The following is a 20,585-nucleotide window of genomic DNA, read 5'->3' on the forward strand; positions in this document are numbered from 1 at the left end:
CTGGACTCTGGCCCTCATATATCCACTCAAATGGAGAAATGCAACTCTTTGTTCTCGTTCTCTCTTTTTGAAACAGAAAGGAAGTGGAAATGGAAGATAAATCTAGCAGTGTCATTTCATTTCTGTCATCAAGTGTTCTTTTTTGGAACAAACTCAGGTCGTTTTCCGAAGTAAAACTCATCAAAGTGCTCCTTCATGGCTCAACTTCAACCATGGAACAGGACTGAGAATGTATGAGAACATACTCTGCACCGCGATGTTTGAATAACTGACTCTAGACTCTCTCTCTCTCTCTCTCTCTCTCTCTCTCTCTCTCTCTCTCTCTCTCTCTCTCTCTCTCTCTCTCTCTCTCTCTCTCTCTCTCTCTCTCTCTCTCTCTCTCTCTCTCTCTCTCTCTCTCTCGTAGAAACGTTGATGGACACTCGGGTGGCTACTGCTGAGCTAGGCTGGACTGCCTATCCTGCATCTGGGGTGAGTAAAAATAACAGGACTACAGACAGACAGACAGCACCATAAATAGACAGTGGTAGAAAGATGTGTCTGTACTGTCACTAGCTACCTTCTTTGTAGTCTGTCTGTTGGACCCACTCTGGTATTAGTGATGGGAGAAAAAAAATCGCTACAATTCCATATCGGGATATTATTTTTGCGCTAGTTGGCTGTACCTGCACCAAAACTCCAGTATTTTTCCTTCATAGCTTGTCCTCCATCTTCTTTTTAAATAGGGAGCCAATTTGTTTTCAGTACTTATTTCCATGACTGATCACCACTAGTTTTGTCATGGCTCTGTCTTGTCCCTCTGCAGCAGACATATGGTGAACAATATGTTTGGAACAACGAATTGCATTTAAATCACAGTATCGAATCGCAGTACATATGGAATCGTGAGATTTCGCAATACATATCGTATCGGCAGCGAAGTATCGCAATAATTTCGTATCTTGATGTCCCTAGCAATTCCCAGCCCTATCTGGTATGGGCAATGGTAATGCAAGAAGAATAACGTTCTGTACACACAGTATATTTTTCTCCATAGCCCAATGAGCCAATCAATGTCATCCTCAACACGTACAGGTACAGATGGCCTAATGTATGTCCAGACAGACAGACAGACATAGAACTACATTAGCCACTGTGATCCCCATTACAGTGTTATTATCTCCCCATCCTCATTCATAATGACTTCAAGACGTAATGGCTGCAGAGCCATGAGAAAACATAAAAAATAATGTCCCGATATGTAACTGTATAGATTTCCCCCCATCACTAATGTCTAACATGAACAGGCTCTTTGGCACTTTGAGGGGTTTTACACACACATCCCAAGGAGTCTCATGCCACATAGAACACAATAGTGGAACAGTGGCCAGGCTGACACACACACACACACCCCGTCTTCAAGCTGAGACACTGACAATGGATGGGAAGCCCTCCTGAATGAGCGAGTGGCTTGCTAAAGGTAGGCCATGATGTACTGAGGACTGAGGACCGAGCTGGACTAAGACTTGGTTGAGCCGAGGGTGTGTATGTGTGTGTGTTTGTGCATGTGCACATGCGCTTGTGTGTGAGGGGACTCAACACAACACACAGGGAACAGAAAGGATTCAAAAGGACAGACAGAGTTTGTAGTATTCTGTACTGTTTTGCGGTCTCGAGAGCAGACTTAAATGTCGACAAACATTCTTCATTGTTTCATTTCCTAAAGAACCTGATGACAGCTGTCCAAAAATCATGCTGTTAATTTAACTACAAAGAAATCCAATGATTTATTTATATATATACACTAGTATATATATACACTAGATGACTGACAGGGGGCGCTGTGTTGAAGACACCGTGCCTCAATCCACCATGCCTCCCTACCAGTGTAAAAAGATATATTGGAAGCTATAGAAATGCATGTATTAATGTCTACACTCATTTGTGCCACATTTATTATATTATAGACACCTTACTCCATACTTTTAAATGATATTATCTGAGCTCTGCATACAAATAAAACAACACAAATATATATTTTTTCCTTGAAGTATCATTTCTAGACATGACTAATGTTACTGTCCCCACTACAACTAAGAAATACTTAAATACATGTACTTTTGTCCTTGAAACATGTCATTTAAATACTGTAGTAAACCCATTAATTCCTAAGGAGGACTGTTCCTACTTGGGAGTACCAATATGGCCAACCAGTGGCTTCAAAGCCTCTCATTGGCCAATACATAGCATCAGCAATCCAGAGTTTATATATTTAATTGAAAAAAACTCATTATCACAGATGAAGGCAGATAAAACAATTCCGACCTGGTAACGTGACAGTTTTGTACTTCCTTGCTGACTGTGAACATACAACTGTGACAGAATATGACAGAGAAATGGACTTATTCAGCAGTTATTTTCCTCGGTCTTGAGCCATATAAACAGACTGTTACGTGTTCAACCTGGTGCATGTACAGTTCTAGCAAGGACTTCTGTCGAACACTGTTCTCCTCACAGCCTGACAACCGTTACAGAGAGCTATGCATGATGTTGATGTCAGGTTGCATCAGTACTACATCAGTACTACATCAGTACTACATCAGTACTACATCAGTACTACATCAGTACTACATCAGTACTACATTGAGTGGAGCTCTCGCCACTAGTGAGTTTCAACACACACACACACACACACACACACACACACACACACACACACACACACACACACACACACACACACACACACACACACACACACACACACACACACACACACACACACACACACACACACACACACACACACACACACACACACACACACACACTTCCTACTAGAGGCATGAACTACTATGGTTCTTCTGTAGGATAGTGGGGTACTGTATGATGTAGAGGAGGAGTTATCCCTAGGCACTGAACTAAGGTCCATTTTCTGTTTCCCCCTAATGGTTCAAACTAGCATAAGCTGATCCTAGATCTGGGTCTAAGGCCAACGCCTACCTGGAGGGTATGAAGCTTGTCGTTTTTTAAGACATTTGAAGACAGGCAATTAGACTATTGCTGAAAGTGAGAGGAGACGGCTGGTGTTTTTAGTAAAGACTTAAGTAGTCGCTCTGTTGGGATTTTCATTGAGGCTTGTTAAGTAAGACAGTAAAGGAGTTATTGTCTCTTGTTCACAGTTGTCTTTAAGTATCTCTAGCCGTAAGGTTCAGGGATTGAGACTTGCTGCAGGGAGAATACGTTCTTACTACCAGAACAACTCTGCATTCTTGACCTTGATGTGCGTGTCTACGAGAGAGAGAGAGAGAGAGAGAGAGAGAGAGAGAGAGAGAGAGAGAGAGAGAGAGAGAGAGAGAGAGAGAGAGAGAGAGAGAGAGAGAGAGAGAGAGAGAGAGAGAGAGAGAGAGAGAGAGAGAGAGAGAGAGAGAGAGAGAGAGAGAGAGAGAGAGAGAGAGAGAGAGAGAGAGAGAGAGAGAGAGAGAGAGAGAGAGAGAGAGAGAGAGAGAGAGAGAGAGAGAGAGAGAGAGAGGCTGGCTGGCTGGCTGGCTGGCTCTGGCTGGCTGGCTCTGGCTGGCTGGCTCTGGCTGGCTGGCTGGCTGGCTGGCTGGCTGCAGATAAGCTCAAGGCAATGATACAGTATGTCTGAGAGAAGAGGTCAATCCAGCAATGAGAATGTACGCACACACACCAACTCAGTATCAACAGACAGAGTTGAGTTGGATAGAGTTATGTTTTTACATTTCTTAAAGGATATATTTCAAGAGGGTAAAAGGAGAGGTTATGGTGATGTCAGACATTAGGAGGCAGTAACACCCCAAGGCTGAACACTGCAGCATGATGTTAGAATGCCTCAGTTGAGAACCTTGTTTGTGTGTCATATGCTGTCTTGCGTACCTTAAACAATGAACATAGAGAGCATGAAAGTGTATAACCAAAGAAGAAAATTATTAACTTGGCATACAGCACATAGTACCATGTCTTTTTAAAGGTATGTGAAGTCATGGAGGAGAAGTCCCATTGATATAGTGGTCTGTATGAATACAGGAGGTTTGATGTGGATTCCATCCTGCTCAGGACAGACTGACTGTGTCCCAAATGGCACCCTATCCCTTGTAGGGCGCACTTCTTTTGACACAGACTCTGTTTATTGCGTTAGTGTGCTGTTGCTGTAAGTGGCCAACCTGGCTCTCCGCTTCTCTGTTTGACCCCAATAACACAGACTGAAAGGCTTGTGTGTTGGTGTGTGTGTGTGTGTGTGTGTGTGTGTGTGTGTGTGTGTCAGTAAAGGTACACTGTCCTTCTCTCAGCACATATCAAAGCTGCAGGTTAAAGTTACATCTAGACTTGGTTTCCTCTATTGTAATCGCTCCTCTTTCACCTCAGTATCGTAACTAACCCTGATTCAGATGACCATCCTACCCCTGATAGACCATTCGGCCATCAGATTTGCCACCAATGCTCCTTATAGGACACATCACTGCACTCTATACTCATCTGTAAACTGGTCATCTCTGTATACCCGCCGCAAGACCCACTGATTGATGCTTATTTATAAAAACCCTCTTAGGCCTCACTCCCCCCCCTGAGATATCTACTGCAGCCCTCATCCTCCACATACAACACCCGTTCTGCCAGTCACATTCTGTTAAAGGTCCCCAAAGCACACACATCCCTGGGTCGCTCCTCTTTTCAGTTCACTGTAGCTAGCGACTGGAACGAGCTGCAACAAACACTCAAACTGGACAGTTTTATCTCAATCTCTTCATTCAAAGACTAAATCATGGACACTCTTACTGACAGTTGTGGCTGCTTTGTGTGATGTATTGTCTCTACCTTCTTGCCCTTTGTGCTGTTGTCTGTGCCCAATCATGTTTGTACCATGTTTTTGTGCTGCTACCATGTAGTGTTGCTACCATGTTGTTGTCATGTTGTGTTGCTGCCATGTTGTTGTCATGTTGTGTTGCTGCCATGTTGTTGTCATGTTGTGTTGCTGCCATGTTGTTGTCATGTTGTGTTGCTGCCATGTTATGTTGTTGTCTTAAGTCTCTCTTTATGTAGTATTGTCTCTCTTGTCGTGATGTGTGTTTTGTCCTATATTTATATATGTTTATTTATTTTTTAATCCCAGGCCCCCGTTCCACCAGGAGGCCTTTTGGTAGGACGTCATTGTAAATAACCATGTGTTCTTAACTGACTTGCCTAGTTAACTAAAGGTTCAGTAAAAACAGACATTAAAAAAGAGGTTATCAATGAAAATGGCAGTGCTTTGAAGTTGTTAGCTACTATGGTAAACCATGACATGTCAGTTGACCTCATGTAGACATACACACTCACACACATATGACATATACATTATGTTGACATCTATATGAAGTAGACAAGCAGAAAGGACCCACAAGCCAAGCAGATGTCTACACCTTCTATTCACAGCATAATGACTCATATACACAAACATACATGGTCTTTGTCTCTTACTCACTAACTCTCACTCATCCTCACTCACTCTCACACTCAGTCACTCAGTCACTCAGTCACTCAGTCACTCAGTCACTCAGTCACTCACTCAGTCACTCAGTCACTCACTCACTCACTCACTCACTCTCTCACTCTCTCACTCTCTCACTCTCTCACTCTCTCACTCTCTCACTCTCTCACTCACTCACTCACTCACTCACTCTCACTCATCCTCACTCACTGAGCCTCACTCACTCTCACATTCACTCACTCACTCTCACTCACAGTCACTCACTTACTCTCTCTCTTTATTTCATTCTTTCTTTCTCTCACTCTCTGTCTCACACACACGGACACACACACACGCACATGCGCACATGCGCGCACATGTGCACACACGCGCACGCACGCAAACGCACACACACGAACACACACACACACACACATACACACACCATGGCTCCCGCAGAGCTGCTCTGTAATGATGAATTAAATATGGTGTCCCAAAGAGACGAGGGCCTTTTGACCTCTACCCTTCAGCCATGCAGCCGCCAGGGGCAGGCAGGTGTAAAAGGTAATGGCTCAGACAGACAGACACTCATACACTGGCCATGAGTCTGGAGAACTGCCTCTCAGATAGAGGACAGGGGGAGGAGGGGAGGAAAGGGGGAGGAGGGGAAGGATGAATGTCAAGAATAGAAACAGAGGAAAAGGAGAGCGAGAGGTGGGGGACGGAGTTTGAGGGGTTGCTGGATTAGAGAAACCTTACAAGTGGAACAAAATGGGAAAAGGAGAGGTGGGCAAGAAAAGAGGGAAGGAGTGAGGGGAGGGGTGGTTTCAGTAGAGGGGCGAAGGGGGGCGTGTAGGATTAGGGGGACCTGGAGTGAATAGAGAGAAAGAGTAAAAGAGGTCGATTGTGTGAAGAGTGAAACAAGAGGGTGGCTGTATATTGGTTGAGTGTGTTTGCATGTGAATGAGAGTTCGGGTTAACTCATGTGACTCCACGGGTCAGAGATGTAACACAGGCTTATGGGCTGGCGGTTGCTAGGAGTAGCAGAGGGTAGGGGTTAGGGAGCTACGGGTAGGAGTAGCAGAGGGTAGGGGTTAGGGGTAGGGGTTAGGGAGCTACGGGTAGGAGTAGCAGAGGGTAGGGGTTAGGGAGCTACGGGTAGGAGTAGCAGAGGGTAGGGGTTAGGGGTAGGGGTTAGGGAGCTACGGGTAGGAGTAGCAGAGGGTAGGGGTTAGGGGTAGGGGTTAGGGAGCTTGGGGTAGGAGTAGCAGAGGGTAGGGGTTAGGGGTAGGGGTTAGGGAGCTACGGGTAGGAGTAGCAGAGGGTAGGGGTTAGGGGTAGGGGTTAGGGAGCTACGGGTAGGAGTAGCAGAGGGTAGGGGTTAGGGGTAGGGGTTAGGGAGCTGCGGGTAGGAGTAGCAGCGGGTAGGGGTTAGGGGTAGGGGTTAGGGTGCTATGGGTAGGAGTAGCAGAGGGTAGGGGTTAGGGGTAGGGGTTAGGGAGCTACGGGTAGGAGTAGCAGAGGGTAGGGGTTAGGGGTAGGGGATGGGAGCTACGGGTAGGAGTAGCAGAGGGTAGTGGTTTAGGGAGCTACGGTAGGAGTAGCAGAGGGTAGGGGTTAGGGGTAGGGGTTAGGGAGCTATGGGTAGGAGTAGCAGAGGGTAGGGGTTAGGGGTAGGGGTTAGGGAGCTACGGGTACGAGTAGCAGAGGGTAGGGGTAGGGGTTAGGGAGCTACGGGTAGGAGTAGCAGAGGGTAGGGGTTAGGGGTAGGATTTAGGGAGCTATGGTAGGAGTAGCAGAGGGTAGGGGTTAGGGGTAGGGGTTAGGGAGCTATGGTAGGAGTAGCAGAGGGTAGGGGTTAGGGGTAGGGGTTAGGGAGCTTGGGGTAGGAGTAGCAGAGGGTAGGGGTTAGGGGTGGGGGTTAGGGAGCTACGGGTAGGAGTAACAGAGGGTAGGGGTTAGGGGTAGGGGTTAGGGTGCTACGGGTAGGAGTAGCAGAGGGTAGGGGTTAGGGGTGGGGGTTAGGGTGCTACGGGTAGGAGTAACAGAGGGTAGGGGTTAGGGGTAGGGGTTAGGGTGCTACGGGTAGGGGAGACAGAGGGATAGTGCTGAAAGTAGTGGGCTAGGGGAGAGGGATAGTGAATAGGGTATAGGGAAGTGTGGATGTGTGTGCTGACTGAGGTTCAGATTTGTGTCTGAAAGGGGAGTTTGGCTGCTAACATAGGACTATGTTCCTAGTCCCCATATAGCTGCTCTGTAGCTGCAGAGAGGTGTGAGAGGTGGGGGTGGGGTCTGAGATACAGTCACTGTGAGAGGTGGGGTCTGAGATACAGTCACTGTGAGAGGTGGGGTCTGGGATACAGTCACTGTGAGAGGTGGGGTCTGGGATACAGTCACTGTGAGAGGTGGGGTCTGGGATACAGTCACTGTGAGAGGTGGGGTCTGAGATACAGTCACTGTGAGAGGTGGGGTCTGGGATACAGTCACTGTGAGAGGTGGGGTCTGGGATACAGTCACTGTGAGAGGTGGGGTCTGGGATACAGTCACTGTGAGAGGTGGGGTCTGGGATACAGTCACTGTGAGAGGTGGGGTCTGGGATACAGTCACTGTGAGAGGTGGGGTCTGGGATACAGTCACTGTGAGAGGTGGGGTCTGGGATACAGTCACGAATGTAGAGGAATGGCAGTGGGTGTGGGGGATGGAAGTATGGAACGGTGTGGGGAAAAGGGGGCGAGATGGAAGTATGGAAAGGTGTGGGGAAAAGGGGGGGAGATGGAAGTATGGAACGGTGTGGGGAAAAGGGGGAGAGATGGGTGGAAGATGGGCTGGCAGGAAGTGAAATTGGGTAGAATAAAGGGATGATTAGGTGAAATGGAGGTGAAAGCCCTTCTCCTGGCCTATGACAGCTGTGTGTGTGTGTAGGGAGGGATGAGCTAATTGGTGTCTCATGGGGTGTGTCTTTGTGCGTGTGTGTGTGTGAGATATTATTAGGGCTGGTCAAATTGATGGCTGTCCCTGTCTGAGCCTGGTCAGCCGCTGATGTGCTCTCAGCATGGTCTTAAAGAGGAGAGCGCCTGGCTGACCATCTGCTGTCCAGACACAAACACACCTCCATTATTCATACATACACGAACGCACACACAGAGGGCAGGGTGGACTGCCAGTGGAAGAGGAAGGGGTACATGGAGCACAGGTTGGGGGGAGAGGGGGATGAAGGAAAAAAAAGTGAGGGTGAGGGAGGGAGGGGCGGACTGGCCATCTGGTATTTCTGGCCTCAAGGAAAAGATTGTCCGGACTCGGGGCCTCAAGGAAAAGATTGTCCAGTCTCGGGGCCTCAAGGAAAAGGTTGTCCGGTCTCGGGGCCTCAAGGAAAAAATTGTCCGGTCTCGGGGCCTCAAGGAAAAGATTGTCCAGTCTCGGGGCCTCAAGGATAAGATTGTCCGGACTCGGGGCCTCAAGGAAAAGATTGTCCAGTCTCGGGGCCTCAAGGAAAAGGTTATCCGGTCTCGGGGCCTCAAAGAAAAAGTTGTCCGGACTCGGGGCCTCAAGGAAAAGATTGTCCGGACTCGGGGCCTCAAGGAAAAGATTGTCCGGACTCGGGGCCTCAAGGAAAAGATTGTCCGGTCTCGGGGCCTCAAGGAAAAGATTGTCCGGTCTCGGGGCCTCAAGGATAAGATTTTCCCGGACTCGGGGCCTCAAGGAAAAGATTGTCCAGTCTCGAGGCCTCAAGGAAAAGATTGTCCGGTCTCGGGGACTCAAGGAAGAAAATGTGCCTGAGTGTTAGAAATGCCAGGACTGATTACTGGGTCCAGTCTACCCCTGGAGAGAGGGAGGGAGAGAGAGAGAGAGACAGTGAGCGGGGGTGGGAAAGAGACAGAAACAGAGGGAGTAAGAGATAGAGGAAGAGAGGTGAACTGTGACCCTGTAGTCTGAAGCTGGCTGTGCTTCAGTGGCCATGTGAGAAGAGCACCTTAACCTCAGTGTAACGCAAACATGCACACACACACACGCACGCACGCACGCACACACACACACACACAGTGGAGGAAATAGTTTGAGTTTGTCTTGAAGACTGGGTTGCATTTGCTTTGAACATATTTCATAATTTACACTCAACATGATGACAGGACAGGATGACAGGACAGGATGATAGGACATGATGACAGGACAGGATGACAGGACAGGATGACAGGACAGGATGACAGGACAGGATGATAGGACATGATGACAGGACAGGATGACAGGACAGGATGATAGGACATGATGACAGGACAGGATGACAGGACAGGATGATAGGACATGATGACAGGAAACGATGACAGGACAGGATGACAGGACAGGATGACAGGACAGGATGATAGGACATGATGACAGGACAGGATGACAGGACAGGATGACAGGACATGTTGACAGGACAGGATGACAGGACAGGTTGACAGGACAGGATGACAGGACATGATGACAGGACATGATGATAGGACAGAATGACAGGACATGATGACAGGACATGATGACAGGACAGGATGATAGGACATGATGCCAGGACAGGATGACAGGACAGGGATGACAGGACAGGGGTGACAGGACAGGGATGACAGGACATTGGTGACAGGACAGGATGACAGGACAGGGGTGACAGGAAAGGGATGACAGGACAGGGATAACAGGACAGGGATGACAGGACAGGGGTGACAGGACATGATGATAGGACAGGATGACAGGACATGATGACAGGACATGATGACAGGACATGATGACAGGACAGGATGATAGGACATGATGCCAGGACAGGATGACAGGACAGGGATGACAGGCAGGATGACAGGACAGGCTAACAGGACAGGGGTGACAGGACGGGGGTGACAGGGCAGGGATGACAGGACAGGATGACAGGACAGGGATGACAGGACAGGGGTGACAGGACAGGGATGACAGGACATTGGTGACAGGACAGGATGACAGGACAGGGGTGACAGGAAAGGGATGACAGGACAGGGGTGACAGGACAGGGATGACAGGACAGGGGTGACAGGACAGGGGTGACAGAACAGGATGACAGGACAAGGATGAAAGGACAGGGGTGACAGGGCAGGATGACAGGGCAGGGGTGACAGGACAGGGGTGACAAGACAGGGATGACAGGACAGGGATGACAGGACAGGATAACAGGACAGGATAACAGGACAGGGGTGACAGGACAGGATGACAGGACAGGGATGACAGGACAAGGATGAAAGGACAGGGGTGACACGACAGGATAACAGGACAGGATAACAGGACAGGGGTGACAGGACAGGATGACAGGACAGGGATGACAGGACAAGGATGACAGGACAGGGGTGACAGGACAGGATAACAGGACAGGATAACAGGACAGGTGTTACAGGACAGGATGACAGGACAGGATGACAGGACAGGGGTGACAGGACAGAATAACAGGACAGGGGTGACAGGACAGGGATGACAGGACAGGGGTGACAGGACAGGGATGACAGGACAGGGGTGACAGGAGTGACAGGACAGGGAGGACAGGGGTGACAGGACAGTGATGACAGGACAGGGATGACAGGACAGGATAACAGGACAGGGATGACAGGACAGGGATGACAGGACAGGGGTGACAGGACAGGGGTGACAGGACAGGGATGACAGGACAGGGGTGACAGGGGTGACAGGACAGGATGACAGGACAAGATGACAGGACAGGGGTGACAGGACAGGGATGACAGACAGGATGACAGGACAGGATGACAGGACAGGGAGGACAGGACAGGGAGGACAGGACAGGGATGACAGGACAGGATGACAGGACAGGGGTGACAGGACAGGATGACAGGACAGGGATGACAGGACAGGATAACAGGACAGGGATGACAGGACAGGGATGACAGGACAGGGGTGACAGGACAGGGATGACAGGACATTGGTGACTGGACAGGATGACAGGACAGGGGTGATAGGAAAGGGATGACAGGACAGGGATAACAGGACAGGGATGACAGGACAGGGGTGACAGGACATGATGATAGGACAGGATGACAGGACATGATGACAGGACATGATGACAGGACCTGATGACAGGACAGGATGATAGGACATGATGCCAGGACAGGATGACAGGACAGGGATGACAGGCAGGATGACAGGACAGCCTAACAGGACAGGGGTGACAGGACAGGGGTGACAGGGCAGGGATGACAGGACAGGATGACAGGACAGGGATGACAGGACAGGGGTGACAGGACAGGGATGACAGGACATTGGTGACAGGACATGATGACAGGACAGGGGTGACAGGAAAGGGATGACAGGACAGGGGTGACAGGACAGGGATGACAGGACAGGGGTGACAGGACAGGGGTGACAGAACAGGATGACAGGACAAGGATGAAAGGACAGGGGTGACAGGGCAGGATGACAGGGCAGGGGTGACAGGACAGGGGTGACAAGACAGGGATGACAGGACAGGGATGACAGGACAGGATAACAGGACAGGATAACAGGACAGGGGTGACAGGACAGGATGACAGGACAGGGATGACAGGACAAGGATGAAAGGACAGGGGTGACACGACAGGATAACAGGACAGGATAACAGGACAGGGGTGACAGGACAGGATGACAGGACAGGGATGACAGGACAAGGATGACAGGACAGGGGTGACAGGACAGGATAACAGGACAGGTGTTACAGGACAGGATGACAGGACAGGATGACAGGACAGGGGTGACAGGACAGAATAACAGGACAGGGGTGACAGGACAGGGATGACAGGACAGGGGTGACAGGACAGGGATGACAGGACAGGGGTGACAGGAGTGACAGGACAGGGAGGACAGGGGTGACAGGACAGTGATGATAGGACAGGGATGACAGGACAGGATAACAGGACAGGGATGACAGGACAGGGATGACAGGACAGGGGTGACAGGACAGGGGTGACAGGACAGGGATGACAGGACAGGGGTGACAGGGGTGACAGGACAGGATGACAGGACAAGATGACAGGACAGGGGTGACAGGACAGGGATGACAGACAGGATGACAGGACAGGATGACAGGACAGGGAGGACAGGACAGGGAGGACAGGACAGGGATGACAGGACAGGATGACAGGACAGGGGTGACAGGACAGGATGACAGGACAGGGATGACAGGACAGGATAACAGGACAGGGATGACAGGACAGGGATGACAGGACAGGGGTGACAGGACAGGGGTGACAGGACAGGAATGACAGGACAGGGAGGACAGGGGTGACAGGACAGGATGACAGGACAGGATGACAGGACAGGGGTGACAGGACAGGGATGACAGACAGGATGACAGGACAGGGGTGACAGGACAGGATGACAGGACAGGGAGGACAGGACAGGATGACAGGACAGGGGTGACAGGACAGGATGACAGGACAGGGGTGACAGGACAGGGGTGACAGGACAGGGATGACAGGACAGGGAGGACAGGGGTGACAGGACAGGAGGACAGGACAGGGGTGACAGGACAGGGATGACAGGACATAGAGGACAGGACAGGGGTGACAGGACAGGGATGACAGGACAGGGGTGACAGGAGTGACAGGACAGGGAGGACAGGGGTGACAGGACAGTGATGACAGGACAGGGATGACAGGACAGGATAACAGGACAGGGATGACAGGACAGGGAAGACAGGACAGGGGTGACAGGACAGGGGTGACAGGACAGGGGTGACAGGACAGGATGACAGGACAGGGGTGACAGGGGTGACAGGACAGGATGACAGGACAAGATGACAGGACAGGGGTGACAGGACAGGGATGACAGACAGGATGACAGGACAGGATGACAGGACAGGGAGGACAGGACAGGGAGGACAGGACAGGGATGACAGGACAGGATGACAGGACAGGGGTGACAGGACAGGATGACAGGACAGGGGTGACAGGACAGGGATGATAGGACAGGGAGGACAGGGGTGACAGGACAGGAGAACAGGACAGGGATGACAGGACAGGAGGACAGGACAGGGGTGACAGGACAGTAGGACAGGACAGGGGTGACAGGACAGGGATGACAGGACAGGGATGACAGGACAGGGGTGACAGGACAGGGGTGACAGGACAGGGATGACAGGACAGGGGTGACAGGACAGGGAGGACAGGGGTGACAGGACAGTGATGACAGGACAGGGATGACAGGACAGGATAACAGGACAGGGATGACAGGACAGGGGTGACAGGACAGGGGTGACAGGACAGGGATGACAGGCCAGGGAGGACAGGGGTGACAGGACAGGATGACAGGACAGGATGACAGGACAGGGGTGACAGGACAGGGATGACAGACAGGATGACAGGACAGGGGTGACAGGACAGGATGACAGGACAGGGGTGACAGGACAGGGGTGACAGGACAGGGATGACAGGACAGGGAGGACAGGGGTGACAGGACAGGAGGACAGGACAGGGATGACAGGACAGGAGGACAGGACAGGGGTGACAGGACAGGAGGACAGGACAGGGGTGACAGGACAGGGATGACAGGACATGGAGGACAGGACAGGGGTGACAGGACAGGGATGACAGGACATGGAGGACAGGACAGGGAGGACAGGTGTGACAGGACAGGGATGACAGGTCAGGATGACAGGACAGGGATGACAGGTCAGGGATGACAGGACATGATGACAGAACAGGGAGAACAGTTGTGACAGGACAGGGATGACAGGTCAGGGATGACAGGACAGGATGACAGAACAGGGAGGACAGGTGTGACGGGAGACTAGACTCTGTCTATAACACTCATCTCTCTCTCTGTATATAACACTCTCTCTCTCTGTATATAACACTCCTCACTCTCTCTCTGTCTATAACATTCCTCTCTCTCTGTCTATAACACACCACTCTCTGTCTATAACTCTCCTCTCTCTCTGTCTATAACACTCCTCTCTCTCATTGTCTATAACACTCCTCTCTCTCTCTCTGTCTATAACACTCCTCTCTCTCTCTGTCTATAACACTCCTCTCTCTCTGTCTATAACACTCAACTCTCTCTGTCTATAACACACCTCTCTCTCTCTGTCTATAACACTCCTCTCTCTCTGTCTATAACACTCAACTCTCTCTGTCTATAACACACCTCTCTCTCTCTGTCTATAACACTCCTCTCTCTCTCTGTCTATAACACTCCTCTCTCTCTGTCTATAACACTCCTCTCTCTCTCTGTCTATAACACTCCTCTCTCTCTGTCTATAACACTCCTCTCTCTCTGTCTATAACACAACTCTCTCTCTCTGTCTATAACACTCCTCTCTCTCTCTGTCTATAACACAACTCTCTCTCTCTCTGTCTATAACACTCCTCTCTCTCTCTGTCTATAACACTCAACCCTCTCTGTCTATAACACTCCTCTCTCTCTCTCTGTCTATAACACTCCACCCTCTCTATGTCTATAACACTCCTCTCTCTCTGTCTATAACACTCCTCTCTCGCTGTCTATAACACTCCACTCTCTCTCTGTCTAAAACACTCCTCTCTCTCTCTCTCTCTCTCTCTCTCTCTCTCTCTCTCTGTCTATAACACTCCTCTCTCTCTCTCTGCCTATAACACTCCTCTCTCTCTGTCTATAACACTCCTTTCTCTCTCTCTCTCTGTGTCTATAACACTCCTCTCTCTCTGTCTATAACACTCCTCTCTCTCCTTCTATAACACTCCTCTCTCTCTCTCTCTCTGTCTATAACACTCCTCTCTCTCTGTCTATAACACTCCCCTCTCTCTCTCTGTCTAAAACACTCCTCTCTCTCTCTCTCTCTCTCTCTCTCTCTCTCTCTCTCTCTCTCTCTGTCTATAACACTCCTCTCTTTGTGTCTATAACACTCCTCCCTCTCTGTCTATAACACTCCTCCCTCTCTGTCTATAACACTCCTCCCTCTCTGTCTATAACACTCATCTCTCTCTCTGTATATAACACTCTCTCTCTCTGTATATAACACTCCTCACTCTCTCTCTGTCTATAACATTCCTCTCTCTCTGTCTATAACACTCCTCTCTCTCTCTCTGTCTATAACACTCCACCCTCTCTCTGTCTATAACACTCCTCTCTCTCTGTCTATAACACTCCTCTCTCGCTGTCTATAACACTCCACTCTCTCTCTGTCTAAAACACTCCTCTCTCTCTCTCTCTCTCTCTCTCTCTCTCTCTCTCTCTCTCTCTCTGTCTATAACACTCCTCTCTCTGTCTATAACACTCCTCTCTCTCTCTGTCTATAACACTCATCTCTCTCTGTCTATAACACTCTCTCTCTCTGTCTATAACACTCTCTCTCTCTCTCTCTCTCTCTCTCTCTCTCTCTCTCTGTCTATAACACCTCTCTCTCTCTGTCTATAAAACTCCTCTCTCTCTGTCTAAAACACTCCTCTCTCTCTGTCTATAACACTCCCCTCTCTCTCTCTCTGTCTATAACACTCCTCACACTCTGTCTATAAAATTCCTCTCTCTCTGTCTAAAACACTCCTCTCTCTCTGTCTATAACACTCCTCTCTCTCTGTCTATAACACTCCTCTCTCTCTCTGTCTTTAACAGTCCTCTCTTTATCTCTTATTATATGATGTCTCCGTCAGGAAGAGAACACACAAAATCCTCACTGATGTTGCCTCGCTCAGTAACTTTTCCTGGCCGTTCTTTAGTCAATGTATGTATGTATAATAGAAGAATAGAGAGATGGAACATGGACAGTAGAGAATCCACCCTTCTCTTCTTTCTTCACTTACTGGCATTACATAATGGTGAGCGGCATTGAATGGAGAGATCTGTGTGTTTGTGTTTGTGTCCTCCAACTCAGGTCAGCCTGATTCTCAAACTACCTCCTATTCCAGCAGACCTGTGAAGTCAGCTGGAATTGCAGTCCATTTCTCCCCTTGACTCTCTGCTCTCCTGTGGCGTGTCCTTCTTTGCCTTTCTCTCTCTCTCCCTCCTCTCTTTCTCTTTTCTGGGTCCACTTTTCTTCTGTCTTTCTCCATCTTTAGCTCTCTCCGTCTCTTTGTGTGTGTGATGTAGATCATGCGACTGTCAGAGCTCAAATCAACGTTAATTGTACACGTACACAGATGTGCAAGTGTTATAGCAGGTGCAGCGAAAATGCTTGTTACAAGCTCCAACAGTGTAGAAGAGATAGAGCGCACACAGTTATAATCTCCACCACGTACCTTTATTATCTCAGCTCACTGGTCACCATAGCAGCACCCACCCGTAGCATGCGCTCCAGCAGGTATATTTCACTGGTCAAACCAAAGACAATTCCTCTTTCGACCGCCTTTCCTTCCAGTTCTCTGCTGCCAATGACTGGAACGAACTGCAAAAATCACTGAAGCTGGAGACTCATATCTCCCTCACTAACTTTAAGCACCAGCTGTCAGAGCAGCTCACAGATCACTGCACCTCTAAATAGGCTATCTGTAAATAGCCCATCCAACTACCTCATCCCCATACTGTTACCTATTTTATTTATTTTTCCTCCTTTGCACCCCAGTATCTCTACTTGTACATTCATCTTCTGCAAATCTATCACTCCAGTGTTTAACTGCTATATTGTCATTTTTTCACCACTATTTATTGCCTTACCTCCGGCAGCCTACCTCATTTGCACACACTGTATATACTATATATATACTTTTTTTCTACTGTATTATTGACTGTATGTTTGTTTATTTCATGTGTAACTCTGTGTTGTTGTTTGTGTCGCACTGCTTTGCTTTATCTTGGCCAGGTCACAGTTGTAAATGAGAACTAGTTCTCAACTAGCCTACCTGGTTAAATAAAGGTGAAATAAAAAATAAATAAAAATGAGTAAACACACAACGTTTCCATCCTGCTAGGATCTTGGTCAGGTTATTTCACAGGAAGTGCACCACACCCGCATTGATAGACGTAAGACAAGCATCAATTAGGGCGGTCTATACATATTTAAGTTGGAAGGGGCACACAAAAACAATCGTATATAGCCACTTCTGGAATATTGTAACGATGTGCGCTGAGAGTCGGGAAGCAAGTCCAGAGTGTGATTTAATCAATAAACCAAACTTAAAACTAGAAGCACGGACAACGCACAGACAGGAAATAGAAACAGAAACCATTTAGTCTGGGGAAGGAACCAAATGGAGTGACATATATAGGGAAGGTAATCAGGGAAGTGATGGAGTCCAGGTGAGTCTGACGACGCGCAGGTACATGTAATGATGGTAACAGGTGTGCGCCATAACGAGCAGCCTGGTGACCTAGAGGCCAAGGAGGGAGCATACGTGACAGTACCCCATCCCCAACGCGCAGCTCCAGCGGCAGGACGGCGACCAAAATGACTATCCCGAGGATCAGGAGCGAACCGGTCACCTCTGCTGCGCGGGATCCCGGGATCCTGTTGCAGGCTGAGACACGGGAACCTGACAGACCGGCTGAGGCGGGGGAGCCTGTCAATCCGGCTCAGGCATGAGAGCCTGATGAGCCGGTGGAGGCAGGGGAGCCTGGAGATCTGTCTGAGACGTACAGGCCTGTAGCGGCTCCCGGACCTGACGTCATTCCCATCGAAACAAAAAAAACGCTCAGATAGGCGGGGTGGAAATATGATCCAAAGTGAAACATGATCCAAAGAGCTAATTTATAGGGATATTTAAGACCAACCAAACGCAGGTTTTAGCGCTAACACAGTTGGTTATGGCATGAATTTAGACAGCAGAAACGCAGCCTATCCAGCTGTGAAGCACACTGCCCATATCACCATGGAACAAGAGTAGCCTGATGTGCTTTTGCTCCTGTATACTTTGACATTTAGAAACATAAAAAACCCATGTTTTTCCCCATTTCGTTTTATTTTATTAAAAACCAAGCAAAGCATCCCCTCCTCTCAATTAAGTTTTTTTTTCTGCCTAATGTAATCGCAAAGTAGTCAAGACTGTCTATAAGGGGTTTGGCTCCTGAGACCGCTAAGAAATAGATTTTAATCACCAAAGCTTTATTAAAATATAAAGTTTGATATGAGTAAAACAGTGATCTGACATTCCATTTGTATCTATGCATTGTAGGCACACGTTATTTTAGCATGCAGGTCCCATTTTGGACATGCGTAAAACCCCTCCATGATGTAGGCTTTGTGTCCATCATGAAACGAGAGATGAGTACCTCGGTGAATATCTGTGAACCTAGTATGTAGAAGTTATTCGTAACCTGGAAGGTATATTGTTTTTCGTTAACTTTTATTACAACCAAACTGTAACTTATTAGACTGATTCACCTTGCTGATTTTATAGTGACAATAACGTCCATGTCGTGCTTGCAATGCAACTTCTGGGCCGCGCGTGCCATCGCATGCATGCCGATTTTGTCCACCCACACCAGATGCGATCAGGACACGCAGGTTGAAACATCAAAACCAACTCTGAAACAACTTGATTAATTTGGGGACAGGTCGAAAAGCATTAAACATTCATGGTAATTTAGCTTGCTAGCTTGCTGATGCTAGCTAATTTGTGCTGGGATATAAACATTGTGTCACGCCCTGACCTTAGAGATCCTTTTTATGTCTCTATTTTGGTTTGGTCAGGGTGTGAGTTGGGGTGGGTATTATATGTTCTATTATTTGTATTTCTATGTTTTGGCCGGGTTCTCAATCAGGGACAGCTGTCTATCGTTGTCTCTGATTGAGAACCATACATAGGCTGCCCTTTTTCCCACCTGTCTTTGTGGGAAGTTGACTTTGTTTATGGCACATAGCCTTTAGCTTCACGGTTTGTTTTGTAGTGTTTATTGTTTTGTCGGCATATTCACTTAAATAAAGGAATATGTACGCTCACCACGCTGCGCTTTGGTCCAGTTCTTTAGACGTCCGTGACACATTGGGTTGTTATTTTACCTGAAATGTACAAGGTCCTCTACTCCGATAATTAATCCACAGATAAAAGGGTAAACTGAGTTTGTTTCGAGTAATCTCTCCTCCTTCAGGATTCTTCTTCTTGTTTGGACTTTATATGGCGGTTGGCAACCAACTTTAAGGTGCATTACCACCACCAACTGGACTGGAGTGTGAACCTCAGTTCCTCTTTTAATCACCCACGTGGGTATATGCTGAAGAGATGAGGAGACCAATGAGGAGATAATAGAGGCAGGACTTGAAGCGCATCAAGTGTCACAAATAGAACCAAGTTCTATTTTAGTGCCTGGCCACGCAGACGCTCGTTGACGCGAGTGAATAACATGTACAGTTGAAGTCGGAAGTTTACATACGGTCACGCCCTGACTTTAGTTATATTTGGTTTCTTTATTATTTGGTTAGGTCAGGGTGTGACAAGGGAGGTTTGTTTAGTTTTTGTATTGTCTATGGGTTTTTGTCTTGTCTAGGGTTTTTGTTATCTATGGGGATTTTGTATTGTCTAAGGGTTTTTGTCTTGTCTAGGGTTTTTGTTATCTATGGGGATTTTGTATTGTCTAGGGGTAATTCGGTTGATGTTGGCCTGGATGGGTTCCCAATCAGAGACAGCTGTTTATCGTTGTCTCTGATTGGGGAGCCTATTTAGGTTGCCATTTTCCAAGTTGGGTTTGTGGGTAGTTGTCCTTGTTTAGTTGCCTGTGAGCACTACGTTGGCTTCACGATTCGTTTTGTTGTTTTGTGAATTTGTTAAAGTGTTCTTTGTTTAAATAAATAGAGGAATGGATTCTAATCACGCTGCGCCTTGGTCCACTCCTTTAAACGGCCGTGACAGAACTACCCACCAAAAAAGGACCAAGCAGCATGGGAACCAGGAGCAGTGCAATCTGGACTCATGGACATGGGAGGAGATTCTAGATGGAGAAGGACCCTGGACACAGGCTGGGGATTACCGCCGCCCCAGGAAGAGCTGGAGGCAGCCAAAGCCGAGAGGCGGTGGTATGAGGAGGCAGCACGGCAGCGCGGCTGGGACGAGAGGCAGCCCCAAAACTTTCTTGGGGGGAGGGGCACACGGGGAGTGTGGCTAAGTCAGGTAGGAGACTTGAGCCAACTCCCCGTGCTTACCGTGGAGAGAGGTGGACCGGGCAGGCACCGTGTTATGCCGTGAGGCGCGCGGTGTCCCCGGTGCGCAGGCATAGCCCGGTGCGTTACATCGCAGCGCCTCGTATCAGCCGGGCTAGAGTG

General features: G+C 48.8%; 1 protein-coding gene across 4 annotated transcripts in view; it reads left to right on the plus strand.

The window, feature by feature from the left end:
- Positions 1-20,585, plus strand: part of LOC129823648 (ephrin type-B receptor 1-B) — a 482,949-nt gene that overhangs the window by 187,310 nt on the left and 275,054 nt on the right. For all 4 annotated transcript variants that reach the window (XM_055882517.1, XM_055882519.1, XM_055882516.1 and 1 more), the window contains exon 2: positions 407-471. In XM_055882517.1, coding sequence (XP_055738492.1) covers positions 407-471 — 65 coding nt within the window. The remainder of the gene's footprint in view (positions 1-406; positions 472-20,585) is intronic.

The sequence above is a fragment of the Salvelinus fontinalis genome, chromosome 26 (genome assembly GCF_029448725.1).
Source record: "Salvelinus fontinalis isolate EN_2023a chromosome 26, ASM2944872v1, whole genome shotgun sequence".
NCBI classification, from domain to species: domain Eukaryota; kingdom Metazoa; phylum Chordata; class Actinopteri; order Salmoniformes; family Salmonidae; genus Salvelinus; species Salvelinus fontinalis.